The sequence below is a fragment of the Xiphophorus couchianus genome, chromosome 3 (assembly GCF_001444195.1).
Source record: "Xiphophorus couchianus chromosome 3, X_couchianus-1.0, whole genome shotgun sequence".
In the NCBI taxonomy this organism is placed as follows: Eukaryota; Metazoa; Chordata; class Actinopteri; order Cyprinodontiformes; family Poeciliidae; genus Xiphophorus; species Xiphophorus couchianus.
The window spans coordinates 22,623,438-22,641,854 of record NC_040230.1 but is presented as its reverse complement, the minus strand read 5'-3'; the positions used below and the strand labels follow the sequence as shown (position 1 = coordinate 22,641,854).

The 18,417-nt window shown below is 36.4% G+C and overlaps 2 protein-coding genes across 3 annotated transcripts in view; one reads left to right on the top strand and one right to left on the bottom strand.

Moving 5' to 3' along the window:
* Positions 1–4,895, top strand: part of LOC114141800 (RNA-binding motif, single-stranded-interacting protein 3) — a 132,913-nt gene extending 128,018 nt beyond the window's left edge. For both annotated transcript variants that reach the window (XM_028012628.1, XM_028012626.1), the window contains exon 14: positions 180–4,895. In XM_028012628.1, the coding sequence (XP_027868429.1) occupies positions 180–183 (4 nt within the window). In that variant the 3' untranslated portion in view covers positions 184–4,895. The remainder of the gene's footprint in view (positions 1–179) is intronic.
* A 110-nt stretch (positions 4,896–5,005) lies between these two features.
* Positions 5,006–17,851, bottom strand: entpd3 (ectonucleoside triphosphate diphosphohydrolase 3). Its single transcript, XM_028012625.1, has 10 exons — positions 17,658–17,851; positions 12,585–12,722; positions 11,929–12,046; positions 10,461–10,620; positions 9,955–10,114; positions 9,604–9,831; positions 7,993–8,256; positions 7,796–7,906; positions 6,470–6,607; positions 5,006–5,569 (listed from the first exon to the last, which is right to left on the bottom strand). Exons 2-10 carry the CDS (start codon positions 12,717–12,719, stop codon positions 5,381–5,383), a joined length of 1,503 nt encoding a protein of 500 aa, XP_027868426.1. The 5' UTR covers positions 12,720–12,722; positions 17,658–17,851; the 3' UTR covers positions 5,006–5,380.
* Positions 17,852–18,417: the final 566 nt, after the last annotated feature.

Here is an 18,417-nt window from a genome sequence, read left to right as displayed (position 1 = left end):
ACTAGATAATTTTTTTTATTTTATTTTACTCATAACTCTGTCATTCTTTCTATCACGCCTCTTTATGGTGTTTATGTTGTTTTCGCCGCCTCGGTAACTTGATTTTATTTCCGTCTAGCTGCGTTCCTGAAAAAAAGTCTTGGCCATCTAATTTTTCCTGACTTCTCTGTCTCCTTCAGGTAGCTGGTGGGAGTCATTGTTGCATTGCCTTTAGAAGGACTGCACGAAGGAGCCGGAGACAGACAGAGAATCATAACAAGACAGAGGACAAAAACACAGCAGTGAGGTGGACATGACAGACAGGAAAATGCTTCCACTGTGCACAGGAACCAAATAAATGAAGAAAAAAAATATGCTATATTTTATAGCTGTTTGAACCAAGGCAAAGACAGCTATAAAAAAAAAACAAATAACAAAGAATGTTTGTTGAACTACAAGGCAATGGAATCAATCACAGTCCAAGACTGATTTGGTCATTTTTCACCTTGAGACTGGACTTTCCCCTCTGGAGGGGTAAAAAAAAAAAGAAAACTATATAAAAGACTGAAATCAAAACTCAACCAACTGTAAAGAAAAAAAAAGAAAACATTTGAATGTGCAGGTAGAATTTTTGACATTTTTATCAAAAAATAAAGGAAGCAATGTCTAGGAGAAAACAGACTGTCTTCCTCTGATATGAAGCTCTGTTTTTCTTTTTCTTTTATTATTTGAGTAGTTTTTTAGAAAATCAATGTTTTCTTAAATTCTTATTGCCTTAATTTTCTCAGACTTTTTGGGGGAAAAAAGACTCCATAGTGTCAAATTCTTTTTAAAAATGATTGAAAGTGTGTTATGGGAGTCTCAGAGAGGAAATCTACAAAGCTTATCTGTACAGGTTTTTAAAAAAAAGAAAAGATATTACAATAGTTTGAAGATGACAAATGGTGAAGTGCAAAAAAAGTCGATGGATTAGATGGACAAAAAAATGTTGCTTGGCTTGTTAAAAGAGTTGATCCGCGGCTTCCTGGGCAATGTGGTTTGGTGTAACGGTGGGATCAAATCTCAGTTTCTCCGCCACATTGTCTCATTTTCAGGTTTTGTTGTTATTTTCATTGCAGTCCAAATGTTCTTGTTTGTGCGCTTTGTTTGTCTCACAACATAAAGAAATGAAAAACTTCATCAACAACCAAATTGAAGAAGAAAAAAATTAGGGTTTATAAATGTGTGATGAGCAATAGTTTGAAAAAAGCTGTCGACAGTTTCTTGAGTCTTTCTTAACGGTTGAACAAACGCTGCCGATGGCATATTTTATACCAAAGACGAAGAAATTATGTAGAGAAGAGATCTTCCTTGTTGTTTGTTCAACTCTTTCACCTTTTAAAAGTGAAACGCATTCTTGCTTATCATGGTTTTAGTGGATGAGAGTCCCCAACGTGTGAGATTAAAATAAAATATGCAGTAGGTCTTTAACTCGATTGCCTCAACGAGAAGAGCAGCTTACTTTGCCGCGATGTTGAGTTCAGTGATAATTAGAGAGAAGCATCCTTCTCAACAGAGCAGGTGGCTTATAATAAGATGGCTGAGATGCTAAAATTAAATCCTTGTTTGCCAAAACACTACAGATTTCATTAACGCAATTTGGAATGCAAACTCTAATTTGCACAGATAACTTGGTTTGTTTAAAATGTGGCACTGTGGAGCAGTTATAGGCCGCCAGCATCTTACCTCCAGAAGACAGTGACCAAAAGTAAAACTGAATCTCTTAATGCTATCTGCTTCCTCCAGAGAACAGAAAACAAACATTTCTTATTATTTCACTGAATGAGAAGTTATACATTTTTATTTATTACGTTTTTGGTTTTTTAATCTGGTTTCTGATATCAAATGATCATTGAAAGATTTATCTAAAGGGATATGTTGCAGTCATATGTACATGTGGGAATAAGATTTTAATATATTGATAAAATATGATATACATATATATCTACGTTAGTTAGATTTCAGTTACTAACTGAAGTCGTGATGCATTTTCAGGCAAGACAGGTATGGTTTTTAAGAAAAAAAAAGTCTATTACTTTTAGGAATATTACAATAAAATAAAATTTTATGGGAGATTATACATTTTAAAACATTCTTTAAGAAGGGCATTAACTTGGATTAGTTGTATGATGCAAAACATTTGAGTACATTTTTTTATAGCTGCATACATGCAGAAATAATTTACTTAAACTCTCAAAGGAGAGCAATTATTTTAGCGCTAACCTTTATTTCTTAATTATAATTCATCTGCAAACTGAGATTACTCTCATCACTGTCTTCTGCAGTTGAGATACTGAATACACATACGTGCCATTCACAACCCACTTTAAACAAACAGAACTTGTTCTGTAAAACAAAACAAAAAATGTTTTGTCTGTCTTGCCAAACACATGTAATTTGTAAACACCAATGACCTCTGTCAGACAAAAGGGCACTTCTGCAGAACAAAACAATTTCAGCTTATGAACACTCTTCTACAAGGGCAATATTTTTTGTGCAACCTTTATTTTTATTTTTTATTTTTACTGTCTTTTGACAATTACTTATATTTGAGCTGCTAAACACTTTTCAGTATTGGGGGAAAGAGGGTGTCCTGTGTTGTGTATGTGTGTGGGGGAAAAATGCACCATTGAAATACAGCAACTGATTATTTTAAGGCAGAATGAAGACTGAAGAAGAAGAAAAATGAACAAAACATTTGTTCTGAGTACGAGTGCATCAGATGAGTGGACAGAAAGCAGGAAAAGAAGTGTACATGTTGTGGTTCACACTGGTTCTGAGTCCACATCCATGTAGACCGACATCACTCTGGATGGAGGTTAAAAGACAAAATGGATGGAGAAAAAGGTGATTTCTTTTTTTTTTATTTTTTTTTTTTACCAAAACTAAGCAGATACAAACTTCTCATGGAAAATAAAGTATCAGAAGCTAAAGAGGAGGCCGAGGAAACAAAGGTAATATTTATGAGGTGTTTCTTTTTTGTACAGGCGTGTAAAAGAAGATGCAAAACTTTGAGGATGCTATTTTTTTATTTGCTTGATCACATGCCTCCCATGTCTTTCAAAGTTGTGATTTTGAGTGTCTGTAGAACCAGTGGGTGTTGCTGTAGTTTCACACGTGTGTTTTTTGTTTGTTTTTGTTTTCTTTTTTGACAAAACTTTCAATAAATCTTTTTTTTTTTATATAAAAACAGCCAGTGCCCACATTTCTTAATGGCTTGTGCAGCATATTACCACTAGGGCGCAACATTGTTTTCTGCATGTGGATAAAAGGCAGGTTTATAGCATGTGCACGCGTACTGCTTCAAGCAGTCGAAAATTTAATACTTCCAGACTTATTTGAACAAGAGATTGAGGAGTTTTAACGCTTGGAAGAGTTAAAGATGATCAATCTCTTGCTGAATAACTTGAAACTAACTAATACCAATTCTGAAAAGGACCAAATAGACTCGTACAGTGTTGCTTCAACTCCGACAAATTTGTTATGTGCTCAAATTAAAACCATGCAGCTGTTTATTATGTCCTGTTTTTATAGGAATCATCCTATTTTCGGTAATTTCAGTGTTTTCAAGATTATTGGTCATTAGTATAGCAAAAATATTTTGTGTATTGGTGGGCTGCCTCTGCTTTTTTCTGGGGCAATTTTTTTTTTTTTTTTTTTACAATTTATTGTAAATAAATAAATTGATTTACAATTTACAATAAACCAAAAGGTTTGTTGTAAGGTTGCATAAATGCTGTAGTTTGGCAGTGCTACTTTCTGTGAAGTGATTAAAAGTAAATAGAGTATATATCTGTGACTGCAGGTAATGTGAAATAAGGCAACAACTTCTGCATAATCTTATGGTATGGGTGAATAATTTTGAAGGTTGTGAAATAACCAGACAAAATGCAGTCAAAGAACATGTTTAGTATACAGTTAGTTATCAAAGCATTAAAACAGAAGGGAAAGTACAATAAAATGAAAAACATGCATCAGTTTTTCAACTACAGTCAAAATTGTCCTAAAATATTATCCAGTAGAGTGTGCTGTATTCAACCAAACTTCACTGTAACTGCAATTGCATTCACAAAAAAATCCCATGATTTACTGTTTCAAATAAATGTTCAAAAATTTATTTCTCATTTAATAAAACATATGCATATAGCTGAAAACATTGACATCTGAACACATGTAACTGAAAATTAACACTTTCTATGTTCCCTTACAGTGAGATAAAGTTATTGGAAAAACAATACAAAATTGGAATAAATTGGTTAGTTTCCTGAAATTTGCCTCTTATATATAAAAAACCAATAGGAAAAAAAAAACAAATAAGCGGGGCATTTTACATGAATTTATTGTTCCTGTTTCTACTTTTAGAGTTATAAATGTCCAGTTCAAACTATAACTCTGGAATGAAAAGTGAAACACCCTCAAGAACAGACATTAAGAACTACTGTTATTTTTAATCAGGTATATTGCGTAACCATTACTTGAATAAATTTGGAATATAATACATGACAACATTTAAGTGTTTTTCAGGAATATAATGGATGAAAGTTGACTTTTGTGTTACAATTGATTATTTATTACAATAAGCATTAAAGATGTGTCATTATCAAGCCAGGTAGGAGCACTGCTGTTCCCTGATAGTGCAGCTCAGAGGCACCTCACCCCTTCATCCGTTTTTTCTTCATTTTTATTCAAATAAAAAAGGATGGACTGTTTATGTCTGCTTACTTAGATGTGTGATGAATCTCTGACCTAAATCTAGAACTGATGAGGTAATGCACGATGAGGTGCATTACCTCATCGTGAGGAAAGGTGACAAATATTGATTGGTTTCCTTGATGTTCCCATCAGTACAACATTTTGGATATTTCCAACAACAACAACAAAAAAAACAAAATTTTTCAGTGGATGCTTGACCAAAAAAATCAACCTGTGCAAGCAAAATATGTGTTGTCCTCCTGTGTTGTGTTGTTTTGACATGTTCATTTAATTCTTGTTCATTTATATTAGTTTTGTGAAAAAAATCTGCTGGGAAAGGATTTTTAAATCTCTGCGCTTCTGTGAGGTAAAATAACCAAAGAAACAAAAGCGGTCCAGTGAGATTCACAATCTTGCTCATTTCTATTGGGGGTGATTTATCTTTTACAAGCACTGGTTGTATTGGAAATAAAAAAAACCAGTTTAACCATAAACTTAAGTGCAAAGACATTTTCTATGTAAATCCTGCCTCAGAGGTTTGAGCTGAAAAACACACATCACTTTGTTTAGAAACATTCAACAGACATGCCTGATCACATGCTACTGCAGCACATTCCAGCAAAGAACTAAATAATTCCCTATGCTCTCCTTAATTTCCTTTCATCACCTATCAATAGCAAGTACGAATGAGGATGATAAATCCTAAGACTGCTGTTACAATGATTAGAGCTGAAAATAGAAAGATGAGACCAGCGAAGACCGGGTTTGTCATTGGGGTGATTTCTTTCACTTCAGACGGGATCATGTTGGACATGCTCAGCATGTAGCCCAAACTCCAGCCTATGTTTGTTTCCTTTATCTGAAGAGGGGAGGAGAGAAGTTACACACATGCATGTTTAGTCATGCTTTCTTTACTCCAGCACAAGTTTGAGCTCTAAAGATGGCAGAATCTTACACAACAGGAAGTGGCTTGATAAAGTTCTGACTAGGAATACAAATGCACGGCACATTTTTGTTCTTGAATTCGTAAAAAAAGCTAGAAAGCCCCTTGCATAATTTTAGTTTCTGTTTTAGACTTATGTTGCATTTTCTTTGAGCCTCACTCTCGCACTGTACATACATGACATTTGAGGTTTCGGATACTGAATATTTTTGTGCTGAAGCAACATGAGCAGCTTTAGGACACAAGATGAGTCATAACATGCAAAGAACACCCCACTAAAAAATCCATGTGTCTGGCTTTTGGCTCTTTCTATAACAGCCTATTGACTGTCATAATATCCCAGGGCCCCAATCAGAACATTAATTCTTTGTTCAAATCTGGGAGTGCCTCAAGTATTTGAGGAACAAAAATGCCTTGTGCCTAAAGGCCAACATCTGAATAAGTGACAAATGGCAGACTGGAGTTTAGATATTTCACAGAACCACTGTCTTTTATTTTGTGTTATGAGTGACAAGCCCAGTGTAATACTTGGGAAATCCCACTTTTGTAAGGGTCTTTGTCGAAACATGCTCTTCATATGTTCCACTATTTCAGAACAAAATAATTAGTGTCAGTGATATGTTATATGCCTCAGTGGGTGGCCCCAAGCAATGTTTTACACAGCTAAAGATGGCTTGAGTCCCAACATGGATGCATTCTGAAGCTCTAATTTCACAGCAGTTCATTGATTTTTATAAATGCAGAAAATAAGCTGATAGAAGCAAAACTTTCAGTCAAGACAGGCTTCTACATCGTTTTGGATGTTGTTCTACTTACCTTTTGTTCAAAGTGAATATTTTTCCAAGTCTCATTGTCAAACTTATAGCCATCTGCCAGAAGAGTGAGGACATAGTGACTGGCAAAGCAGTAGGTCTTGAGGTATGTGTCAGAGATCCAGTGTTTTTGTACTTTTAGCTTAAAAGACAAGAAAAGGATCAGAGTTAAGATAGTAGTTTGACAACAGCAAGAGTGCAAACTAAAATAAAACCAGCTGCATCCCTAAAGTCAGAATAAAGAGGCAAAATCTAATTTATGCAGAGCTGGATTTTTCAGTAGATTAGCGCCGACTGTAGGTTGGAGAACAATAAGTGCATTTCAATCCACACAAGACAGTTTTGCAATGCAGCAGTAGCACACATACTAAGCAAAACTTTTATCATTCACAGAATGGTATGTACTATTGGCATGTGGAAATATTGATACAATGTCTCAGTGTCTATCAGTCAGGAAGGTAAAGGGTGAGGAAAAATTGTTCTTTTGAATGAGCAGCTATCAACTACAAAGAGGTTAAAGGAAGTAGTTTCCACAAAGGTCTGAGCCTCACATTAAATGTGTTGGCAGGGTTACAAAGGGCGTGAGCAAGACAGCTACAAAATGCTACACCAGTTATTTTGGGAGGAATAGTACAAAAAGACAACAAACTATTAAAGGTGCTTGTGAACAAATGCCCAAAATACAGGTCAAGGTTTGTCCTGTCTCCCACGGGAAAAATCAAAACCAAAATCTAAATCTAAATTAAATGTAGATCAGTTTCTGAATTTCAAGAAGTGTACAAAAACATAAAAAAAAAAAAAAAAATTTTTAATCTGTAATTTATCTGGAAAGCAATTCAAAAATTATAAAAGTGGTGCAGGAAGTGGGGACCCTGAACCCTGAGTAGCTCCACTAACCAAAACTGTCTTTTCTTCTTCAGTCCCTTAATTTAAAAATATGTTGTCTTCTTTTTGTTTGCTCAGTTATAAAGAGAACAACCTGGGAGCCCACTGCAGTCACTAATTGTGAATGCTAACTACTTTTAATGTACTGAAGAAATTGGACTATGTTTAAACAAAATTGGATTGTTCTGCGATTAACCAAATTTGAACTAAATTTGATTCTAAATAGAAAGGTAGGAATTGAAATACAGTTTGTTGTCTTGAAACTATATTTGTCATATTCTAGTGCTGTATGGATGAATGGATTTGTTATGTCATGTTATTAATAATTATTATTTTCCACACATTCATGAACACACTGCTTTCTTTTTTTGTTTCCTTTATCTTCCTTTTTATTGTTCTTCTTTGCACTTTCTATTGTAGCTGCACATCAGTTTGGATAACCCACCTTGGCCCAGTCAGTGTTGCAGAAGTTCCCAACAGCAATGTTGAACTGACCAAGGTCGGATTTCCCACTCTGCTCCAGCGCTCGAGCAATGAAGTAGAATCCAGCATATGCCTAAAGGAACCATAAGAAACAAACATCCATTTATTCTGGGTCAACAACTACTTACTTGTATCCACAGCTGTATCTACAAGTGTTACCATAAAATCTCCAGTCACTGGTGGCTGCTCCACCCCATTGAAGGAGCACTGCTTTGAGGGACAGTTTTGAAAGTTAAATATGGACTTCACTATTTGCCCGCATTTTTCCGAGTCGGACCCCCCAACCATGTAGAACTCTTGACCAGAGTTGTAGTTTTTGGGTTTCGGTATGCACTCTGTGTCATAAATGGATGAAGCTTTTGTGGTAATGTTGAAACCTCTGGGGTAGCAGGGATTTATTATGTAGGCTGGGTCAGATGATTCCTGAAAACATCCAAAGTAAAGACATGTCATCGTAAAGTGAAAAGTACAGTGAGACAAAAAAATGAGAGTGAAGGCACTTGATTGGAAGACTAACAGAAACTTTTGTATTTTAAACCCGCCATCACTTCATACAGGTAACATAGACTGTAGTGTATTCACATTAGTTCCACTGTACACCAACGCAAGATATCTCTTCCTATCACATGGGCATTGATTTTTAAAATCGGGCTGTAAGTTACGAGAAATTCTGATTTTCACACAGGCTGCTAGGATGACCTTCCTGGTCCAATCAATATTCTTAATGATATAATGCATACTTGACTGGTTTTCCTTTGACTGTTAGGAACAGCAGCGTTCACTAATCCATTTTTAACAGGGCATTAATGGATGTTAGCTTTCACATGAATGGGAGTTCTTTTCTTGATGAATCTTGGCTAGCTCTTCAGTTATGGTTATATTAATCTGCACACATTCATGATGTTTTTGGGCCAGTTTGGTCTTTGCGGTCTGACAGCCTGCTTCATATTCCACTAAGGTGCCACTGTTCCCAGTCACATTTACATACAATGATCTTTTCAATTTTACTTAGCTTTTATTGCCTGTTTTATATTGTTTTAGCAACAATTAGTGCTTTACATAAGTATTCTTCATCCTCTTTTTACGTCTTGCCACATTACAAGCACTAACTTCCAGTGGGACTTTAGGCAACACCCATGAATAACCTACAGTACAACCAGTTGCCTTCAGAAGTCACATAACATGCAAACAGTATGAAATATTGAATCATGCAGCTGATCTTGAAGAGCTCAAAGATTTGTTGCAGAATATTAATAAAGAAATGTTCTAAAAATATATATTTCAAGTCGTAAGCATCTTTCAGAAAACCAGAGGTAAAATGGAATGGTTTTAATAAATTATATATTCATATTTTGGAATGGCCAAGTCAAACTCCAGAACTGAAGTCAATTGAGATTCTGTACAGGACCTGAAAATTTATTTTCACAGATGCCCTACAACAATTCAAAATGATATTGAGCTTTATAGTATTTCTTTTAATCAGTATCTTGATGTACTAAAAAGGTAGATACAAAACTCAAAAGGAATAATTTTGTTTTTAAAGGTCGGATTTGATTCATAAAGACAGAATATGACGGCACACCTCCTTTTCCAGATTTTTATTTGTAAAAAGTTTTACTTGTAAAAATTTGTAAAACGAAAACAATACATACATGTTTTTTCCCTTTAGTTCACAACTATGCACTACTTTTGCTTAGCCTATTGTTTCCATTATAATCCATTGCAGTTTGTGGTTGAAATATCACAAAATGTTAAAAAAAAGTTGCATACCCTGATTACTTTGTCCAGAACCCTCTTGTCAGCCTCATTTTTGCCATAGCAAAGGAAACTGTGTGTGTAGACAGTATAGGGGTAACCATACAGCTTGACATGCATGTAGTCAGGCCCCTCTCCACGTTCCTGAACTTGGAAGGCGATCTGTGTTGATGCTCCACCGAGATCCATAGACCCGACTGTCTCTGCTCCATTTGGACGAATGTAAGTGTTCCACATGTTTTTCTACAAATGTAATTGGAATAATTTAGGGAAAAGCAACCACACCTTACCCTGGTCCTGTTCACAGAGCAGTTGTGTTTCTGTGATTTAAACCGTTAAATGGACAAGTACACTCTCAAGTCTCACCTGTAGGAAATTTTCCTTCAAGTAATTCACTGTGATCCACCCATACAGTCCCTCTTCCTGTCCAGTGATGATGGAAGCGTTGTGGAACTGGAAGTTTTGTTTACTCAGGAAGTCTCTGAGTTTTCCCATAATTTTACTGGCTCTTTCTTGATCTTTCATTCTCAAAAACAAGACAAAAGCAATAATCAATCACACAGCAAATTGATATAGAAAGTGCAATTCTGATCAGTTTGAAACTATGTCCTTACAATACAGCCTGTACATTCTCTGAGTATATTCTGTGCTTTCCTAAAACCTACCAGTTATTTTATGTATTTGTCTTCTAATCAGAAATTGAAACCCTCTGCTTCTCAGATTTTTGGAGGTAAATGGGTACAGCAGTATCTCTCCTAACTCCATTCCTTATTTATTCTTCAAGACTGATAAACAAAGACTTAGCATTTAATTACTAAATATAGCACAGTTTAAAAACAACGGTGTGGTTTAGGATATTGTCTCTTTCTTACTCTAGCAGGCGCATCCCAGCTGTAGCTCCCAGAAAGAGGGGTGTGGTTTTGTGCTTTTCTTCAGGAATGTGATTCTTGATTTCATCCATGCAGTCTTGAAATCCTTCAAATGTTTTTTTATCATCCTTGGAACTAACCTTGAGTTCTGAGATAGGAAGCCCTGGAGGCACAAATCTGTGTTTGGATTATTCCTTCAAAAACAAACATTAGAGATTGTAGGTACAGCGGAGCACCTTCGCACATAGGCTGCTCCAGCTCCGCTGTCGTAGGGACAGATACAGGAAATCCTTCCTGCCACATGCCATCTCACTGTACAATAAAAGCTAAATCACTGTTCTGCACTAATCAGTCCAATTTCGCACAATGCATTGTGGCACACTTGCTGTACATATATTTACATATACATTCTGTTCTGCATTTTGAATCCTTGCAAGGACTGCTCTAAGCTGCTTTTTATATTGACAGCATGTCATATTTTATTCTTATTTTATCTTGTCTACATTGCTACTCAGTGGTGGTTGTTGTGTGTCTTGTCTCTATGCTGCTGTAACTGCGAAATAATTTCCCTGCTGGGATGAATAAAGTAATTCTATTCTATTCTATTCTATTCTATTCTACACCCTTCAATAAAACTTTCTGACAGGTTATGAATATGAATATGGGAGGAGAGTGAGGGGGGGAAGTGAGGGATGGGTGCGAAGGGGAGGGGTGGGTGCTTTATATGTTAATGAATTTGACACCTCTGCCCTCGCTGCGGGTGGTAGCGTATGATATCATGGGAAAGAGTGGATGTTATTGGTTTATTACTACTTCCTCTCCCCCCTGGGGGTGTGGTTTGGAGTTTTACTGTAATAAATAGGGGTACAGAATACAACACTGTACTTGTAGCATTTTCTACAGAATAGCCAACTCTACTTGTAGCGTTTTTCTGCAGAATAGCCAAGCCATGACCCGCTCTGCTTCCTCCTGTCTCCTGCCTGAAAGACACCTATCATCTTCTGCTCTTTGGTAGGCTAATTAGACTTGTCTCCTCAGCATCAATTGTTTGTACTCAACCTGAGAGAGAGACCCTACGACTTGCTAGCTCACCTATCTCCTGCTAATTGAGTGGTCTAGACTCCTCGTCTCCGCAGGTGTCAAATTCATTAACATATAAAGCACCCACCCTTCCCCTTCACACCCATCCCCCACTTCACTTCACACCCATCCCCCACTCCCCCCATATTCATATTCATAACCTGTCAGAAAGTTTGATTGAAGGGTGTACCTACAATCTCTAACATTGCATTTGAAACTGTTGAACAGAGGTTTATGTGAAACATTAAACATTTTAAAAACAAAAAAAATGCTAAGGATACTCCAGATTTTATTTTATTTGGTTAATTTGGGTTACACTTGTAGAATATTTAGACTTTGCCGAGCTGCTGTTTGAAAAAGTTGAAACAGTGTGTACCAACATTACACCTACCATTAACTTTACAGTTCTTTCTTTCAGTCACTACCCCGGTCTCGTTCTCCTTCTCCCCAGGCCATTCGTACAGGTACACATTGGAGCGAGAGGAACCGGAGTCTATCACAATGCCAAACTGTGAAAAAGCATGCAGGAAAACATCAGCCCTTCATGTGAAAGTTTTGTAAACTGTATATGTAAAGACTACATCTTTTACAATGAAGCAAAGGTGTGTCTAAATAAGGTATGGCTGGCCTATTTTTTTTGTTGTTGTTTTCTTGCCTCACATTATAAACCAGTGGAACCAGTAGCTGAGATCTAACTTGATAATGTCTTGAAAGTGTGTGATTGTGCAGGTACAACATATACATCTGTAGGTATTATTCTTCTCATGCATGTGTGTGTATGTGTTCTTGTATTTGATGAGTTGTAAGGACCTTTTTGTCAACTAATGCAATGATGTGGGGACCAACTGCTGGAGTAGTGCTGTTTTTGCAGTGTAGGGTCAGGCATGTACTGGGAATAGTTAGATTTAGGGTAATAGTCAGGTTTGTACTATAGAAATGAAGGAAAAATGAATAGAAGTCAACGGAAAGTCCTTGAGAAGATAGAAAGATACACTTGTGTGTGTGTTTGGAGGGAGGGGAGTTGTGTGCGTGTGTGTGTGTGTTCACCTCTAATCCATACTCCTTAACCTTTAACTTGTCCTGGATGACAGCAACAACAACAAGGGCAGCAATACTTCCAATCAATAGAAGCATCACTCCTGCTATGCGACACTTGTATCCCATTTTCTTTTTGGAACCCATTTCCTGTTGGCAAAGCGTGCCAGAGCCAAAACAAAAAGTAGAAGTGAAGCTGTCACTAAAAGGCTCTCAGCTGTCATTTTACAGTGATGAATATGGAGGTCTTAAGAGTGATGATAAACAATGACTTTAAAGTATTTACTTTCAGCTGGGAAAAAGAATTGTTGGCAGCAATAATAGCAATAATGGATGAGAGCCAAACAAGCAAATGTCAGCAAATGAGAAGGAAAGTATTCTAATGGGAAAAAAACAGCTCTGATAAGCCACATGCAGTAGCTGAAGTAATGCCTTCAACAAGAAACCCCTGCTTTTAGGTTGGCTTATTAGTTCTGAGGTTACAGTAAAACAAAGGATACACAGTAATATTTTTTGTCAGTGAAATGAGGTACATCTTGAACTTCAACCCAGTTTCACCTATCATTAATTATGCCCTCAGCGCAGAATAATATTCACACTCAAATATATGTAGTCTCGGGGTGTGCCGCGGTGGCGTAGGGGTTAGCGCGACCCATGTTTGATGGCCTTGAGTCCTCGACGCGGCTGTCGCAGATTCGACTCCGGGACCCGACGATATTTGCCGCATGTCTTTCCCCCTTTCCTGCCAGCCTACTTTCACATAAGGGACACTAGAGCCCACAAAAGACCCCCTGGAGGGGTAAATATATATATATATATATATATATATATATATATATATATATATATATGTAGTCTCTCAAGTCTTTTAAAGAATATATGACATACACAGACACACAGACAAACAATAGATAATCTGAAATATTTGAGATTATATTTGATTGCAGCCTTGGACATGAAAGTCCATCTCTTTAGATAATTTGATATGGTCTCTGTTACCCATTCCAAATTTCTGTCTATACAAACCACAAACAATATAAATATACATTCTGAGTAAAGGTGTGCCTGGAACCACTCAGCCTGAGTTGTTTATATTCAATGACAGAAAGGAGTGTTTCTCTCCAGATAAGCTGGGCTGTAATGTGGATCCATCTGGAGAGAAATTTCTGGTACTCCAAAGTTTTACACATTGCAAAAACATATGCGAGGTGAAAGTGACTTATAATGTGTGACTTCCATACCCTTAAACAGAGGGGGAATATCCTTTATTATTATCAGTAAAGCAATACTGACATGGTCTCCACTGATTGGTCACAAATTGGGTCATTTTGTCATCACTGAAGACTTTATGCCATATCAAGTGTTCATGAATTAACTAAACATTATCCGGAGTCAGAAGTGACTGTAATGGTTTATCCAGAATGTAATCCATCGACAAGTATAAAAATACATTGTTGTGCACAGATTTGGAGATACGACATTGCACTGAGAATTTAATATGAGTAATTTAGGAATCATTAATAAACTTGGCTCAGCAGTCCCTGGCATTAACAAGCTGAACATATCTGCAGGAACATGAGTTCCTTTAAATCAAGGCTATAAACCCACCTGTTTTGAATTGCCTCCAATTCATAGTAATTGGAATATATTAAATGTGTACTTGCTTGAGGATGGCATTTGACAAATGTAATTTTTATTGCTGCTTTGTAATTGTTCACTGCATTATGCTTTCCGGTGTAAATCACTTTCAACTGCATTGTTGCTGAAATGTGCTACACAAATAAACATGACTTAACTTGCCTTGACATATCTCTTCATGACTGTCAAAGAGATTTTTGACTAGAAAGCTATTGCATGTTTTCTGTTATTGTGGTTGCTGGGAAGAAAATTATTGGGAAAGAAGCCAATTTCTTCTCACTCCATAAAACTGTGCTGTTAATTTGACTCTTCATTTTCTTCTGCTTGTTTTGTCATTTTCATTACTGACTGGTGATTTTTTGCAGAACCCTGTGAATGGGCTTATTGTTGTCTCTGTGGTCACAGAAATCTGGGCTGCTGTAAGTGTAGCCCAAAGCCCTACCAGGGAACATGTGACAAAATTTATGTCTTTAGTCTTCACAGAAAAGTGGAGTTGTAATTATAACTGAGGCTTTAAAAGACGTTCTTTCAGGCAATAAATAAAGGCATAATCTGAATATTTAGGCAAAGCGTAATAAAGAAAATATTTCCTCAAAGGTAAGAACCTGGTGTCTGCTGTGTGTCTTCATATTGCTGTGGTTCAGGAAGCTAGATACACACTTGTCTTTATGAGTACTGAAAAAAATGCATGCCTCCCCCTTCTCATTAAACAAGACTATAAAGAGTTCCTCCTAACTTTAAACTGAAAAATGATGCCCCAACCATCAAAAGTGAAAAGTGATGCTGACTTCTACTTTGGCTGAGTTCTGCTCTTATAATGCAGGGGCCTGCTGCAGGGAAGGATTGATCTGAAGTATGGATTTGCTAGTTTAGCAATTGCAAGCAGGGGAATAAAGCTATAGCTTACTATTTTATAATAGGACATGTGTTGAGAATTTGCCCAATTTAAAATGTAGTTTATGCAACGCACAACAACCTGGTTACACAAACGTAAAACAAATTAAAACATATGCAGAAGTTTAAAACAAATTACAAAACAGTTTAAAAGCAATGACACTGATTGATTGAATCATGTTGTGTGCCAGAAAAACCTTTCTGTTTGTTTTTGGCTAATCTCATTCTCCTGGTATGCAGTGATGTAATTTTGTATTTCAAAAAGACATTAGTAAAAATAGCTCATATTTATTCATGTTTAAATTCTTGACCTCATTTTTTTTTACTTTTTCTGACTGTTATGCATTTTATTTTTTTTATAATAGTTCATACTGCACCCACTTCTCCATAAACGGCTTTATAGTGATATAATATCATAAGAAGAAATTCGTTTTAATTTTATCCACCATGAATGTTTAAAACCATACTGGATAATATAGTGGTGAGACGACTGGCTGATTTGATCTTTCCGTTTCAGAGCATATTGTGTTGGTCAGACAATTGCAGTGACTCAAGTGCTGATCTAATCAAGATTTTATAAGTTGTGTCTAACTACAAACAATCTTGTTAATGTTGCTGTAATCTCACAGTCTAGCAAACCTACCATTTGAATACAATAAAAAATGATATGCTTCAGCATTCATTGAATAAGACAGAGTGGAAGGAAAAATAGAGCAAAATGAAAAGGTAATTACACATTCTACTCATTCATCAACCTTGAATTGGATCAAAGGGAAAGATTAAATTACTTCAGAAATCTGGCAACAACTGGGAAGCGCAACATGCTCCCTTTGTCAGGTCATGTTATTTGAAAAGCATGAACAAAGAATTTCCAAATTGCAAGAAGTTAAAAATTCAAATGTTCTGTCTAAAAATAGAGCCAAGATTTAGCTATGATTTTACGCATCTGAGTCCTGCAATTGTCACATTCTGAGTTGAAAGTTGGCCAAAAGTCTAAGAGTTTGTGTCTATTCTTCAATATTAAGTGGATTCACTCCAAAAACTTATACTGTTAATAAGCTGACATGAGCTCATCCTAAACTGGGAGAAAATAAGTGGATTTTCTCTTCTTTTTGTAATATGTTCTACTGTGTGGCAACACCTGTCCCACAGATGCAGCTTATCATGTGTTTTTCCTGATTAGAGAAAAAAACAAAGGATGAAAATATATGCAAAATAAAGTGGGAAATGATTGAAAAACAAAAGGTTGTAATTGAGTTCTTATTGATCAAATTTAGGAAAATAAGGACAGTAGAAAACATATGTGCTTAAATTAGTTTGAACAGTAAATTACATAAACTTACCATAATCTTTCAGAAACTTAAAGTCTGAAAAAATATGATATTCTCTTTTCAGCTCAAATATTTTTGAATGAAAAATATTTTTTAGAATTACTATACTGAACCTTTATTTGTTAAACTCACTTGTTGCTCATGAAAACATTAACAGTTTCTTACCTCTACTTTAGCAAATAGACAATTCTCCTGGGGAAAATTGTCTTCTGCAAAGGAGAAACCGAACTGATAATGATTCTCTCTGAAGTCTCTCTAAACAGGAGGCATATAGCAGTTTATCTGACTTATTTTCTTTTGCCATGTCTGCTTGTCTCAGTTAGTGTTACATGTTTTCAGCTCATCAAGTAGCTTTCGGCCCTGAAAGGTGAAACTGGACGATATTTGGTTTCTGGAGGCTAAAAAGGCTTTTTATTTTCTACTTTTAAAGACAAATTACACTTTCTTTTATCCCTTTGCGTTTTTTCAAATCTTTTTGACTGCCTGAAACTGTTGTTGTGCAATTACACTTCTGTGCTTTAGTCAGTTCACCTGAATAGTTTTACATTTAATTTATGTATTTATTAATTTATTGCAGCTCATCTGTCTTTTTCTGTTTTTAGGCTCTGTTTTGAGCCTCTGAAGCTGTGAAAAAGTACGAAACAAATAACCATAAAAGTTTTATCAAAATGATGCAGTTAAGACAAGTTAAGAGCCTGAGATGGTGTATAGAAATAATGATTAGACCAAAAATACTTTGGACCTAAAACTTTTGCTTTATCCTACTTTACAAATACATTTAGCCTATGCTTAACTAGAAAAGAGCAGATGTTCTTTCTCACTACCATCACACCCCTTTTCCACCAACCTGTCCACAAGACAAACATGATATGATGTGCAGCAAAATTTAAATGTGTACTCACCTACTGAAGGAATCTACCCACTGAATAGTTAAAATGCCTACTGTGACATTAAACATGTACGAACATTAAGATTAGAATCTCAAATCTCCAACATTTTTGGTAAACTCCTGTGCTTCTACAAGTTGATTCTACTCAGCATGAGTATTTGACATTAAAAGTCTTAGGTACAGTACAGTAGATCAGAGTGAGCATTACAACAGTATAAAAAAAGATCTGTATTCATAAGTCCAGTTTAGAATATAAATCCATATTTCATTCAGAAAAACAAGGTGCGTGATGACATGTCAATGATTGCATGCAACAAAGTGTTTTTATCTTACCGTGCAGAGCTCGCTTTGCAGATGAAGGAAGGGAGTGGGAGTGAGATAACTCACAGGATGGGATAACTGAACACAGCAGGAAATGAGGGAGCAACTGAGAGATGAAAAGAGAGCGAGCTAAGAAGCAAGAGAGTTGTGTGTGGAGGAGAGATTGAAATTGTGACTTCCCCACAAGAATATGGGTGGTGAAAGTGAGGATGAACAGAGTAATGGGAGGAGCAGTATGTTCTGCACACATTCCACGCTCCACGTAAACCCATACAATAAACCAGCAAAAGTGAACCGGAGACAGGTACAGGACTGCTACAGCTGCATAACTGTCTGTCTAGTCATCAAATACAAAAGCAGAGTTTGTGAAAATGAATAAAAATTGTAATGGGCTGGGGGAGGAAAACAGAAAGGGTTAAAGGATACAATCAATAGGATAAAGTGCAGTGTAGCTGAGCATCTGCGGTGAGGGTTATCATGAAGTCAGCTCTTACTTAAAAGCTCTGATCTGAGGGGCAATCATGGAAGCAAATGCTTAAAGACTCTGCCAATTTTAAAAGATGCGTTGAAACCTGCAGACTCCTCCTCAAATGCTGTGTTGAATTTGTGACAGTGGATCCCATGAGTCATTTACAGAAGATCATTGTCATAGCAGGGCGTTCGTTGTGTGAACGTATCCTGCTGTATGTCACACCACGCTGGTGTGTTTGCTTAGCCTGCTGATCAGACAGTCAACTGCTGAAAGCTTGCTTTTATTTGGGTTCACGGTTTC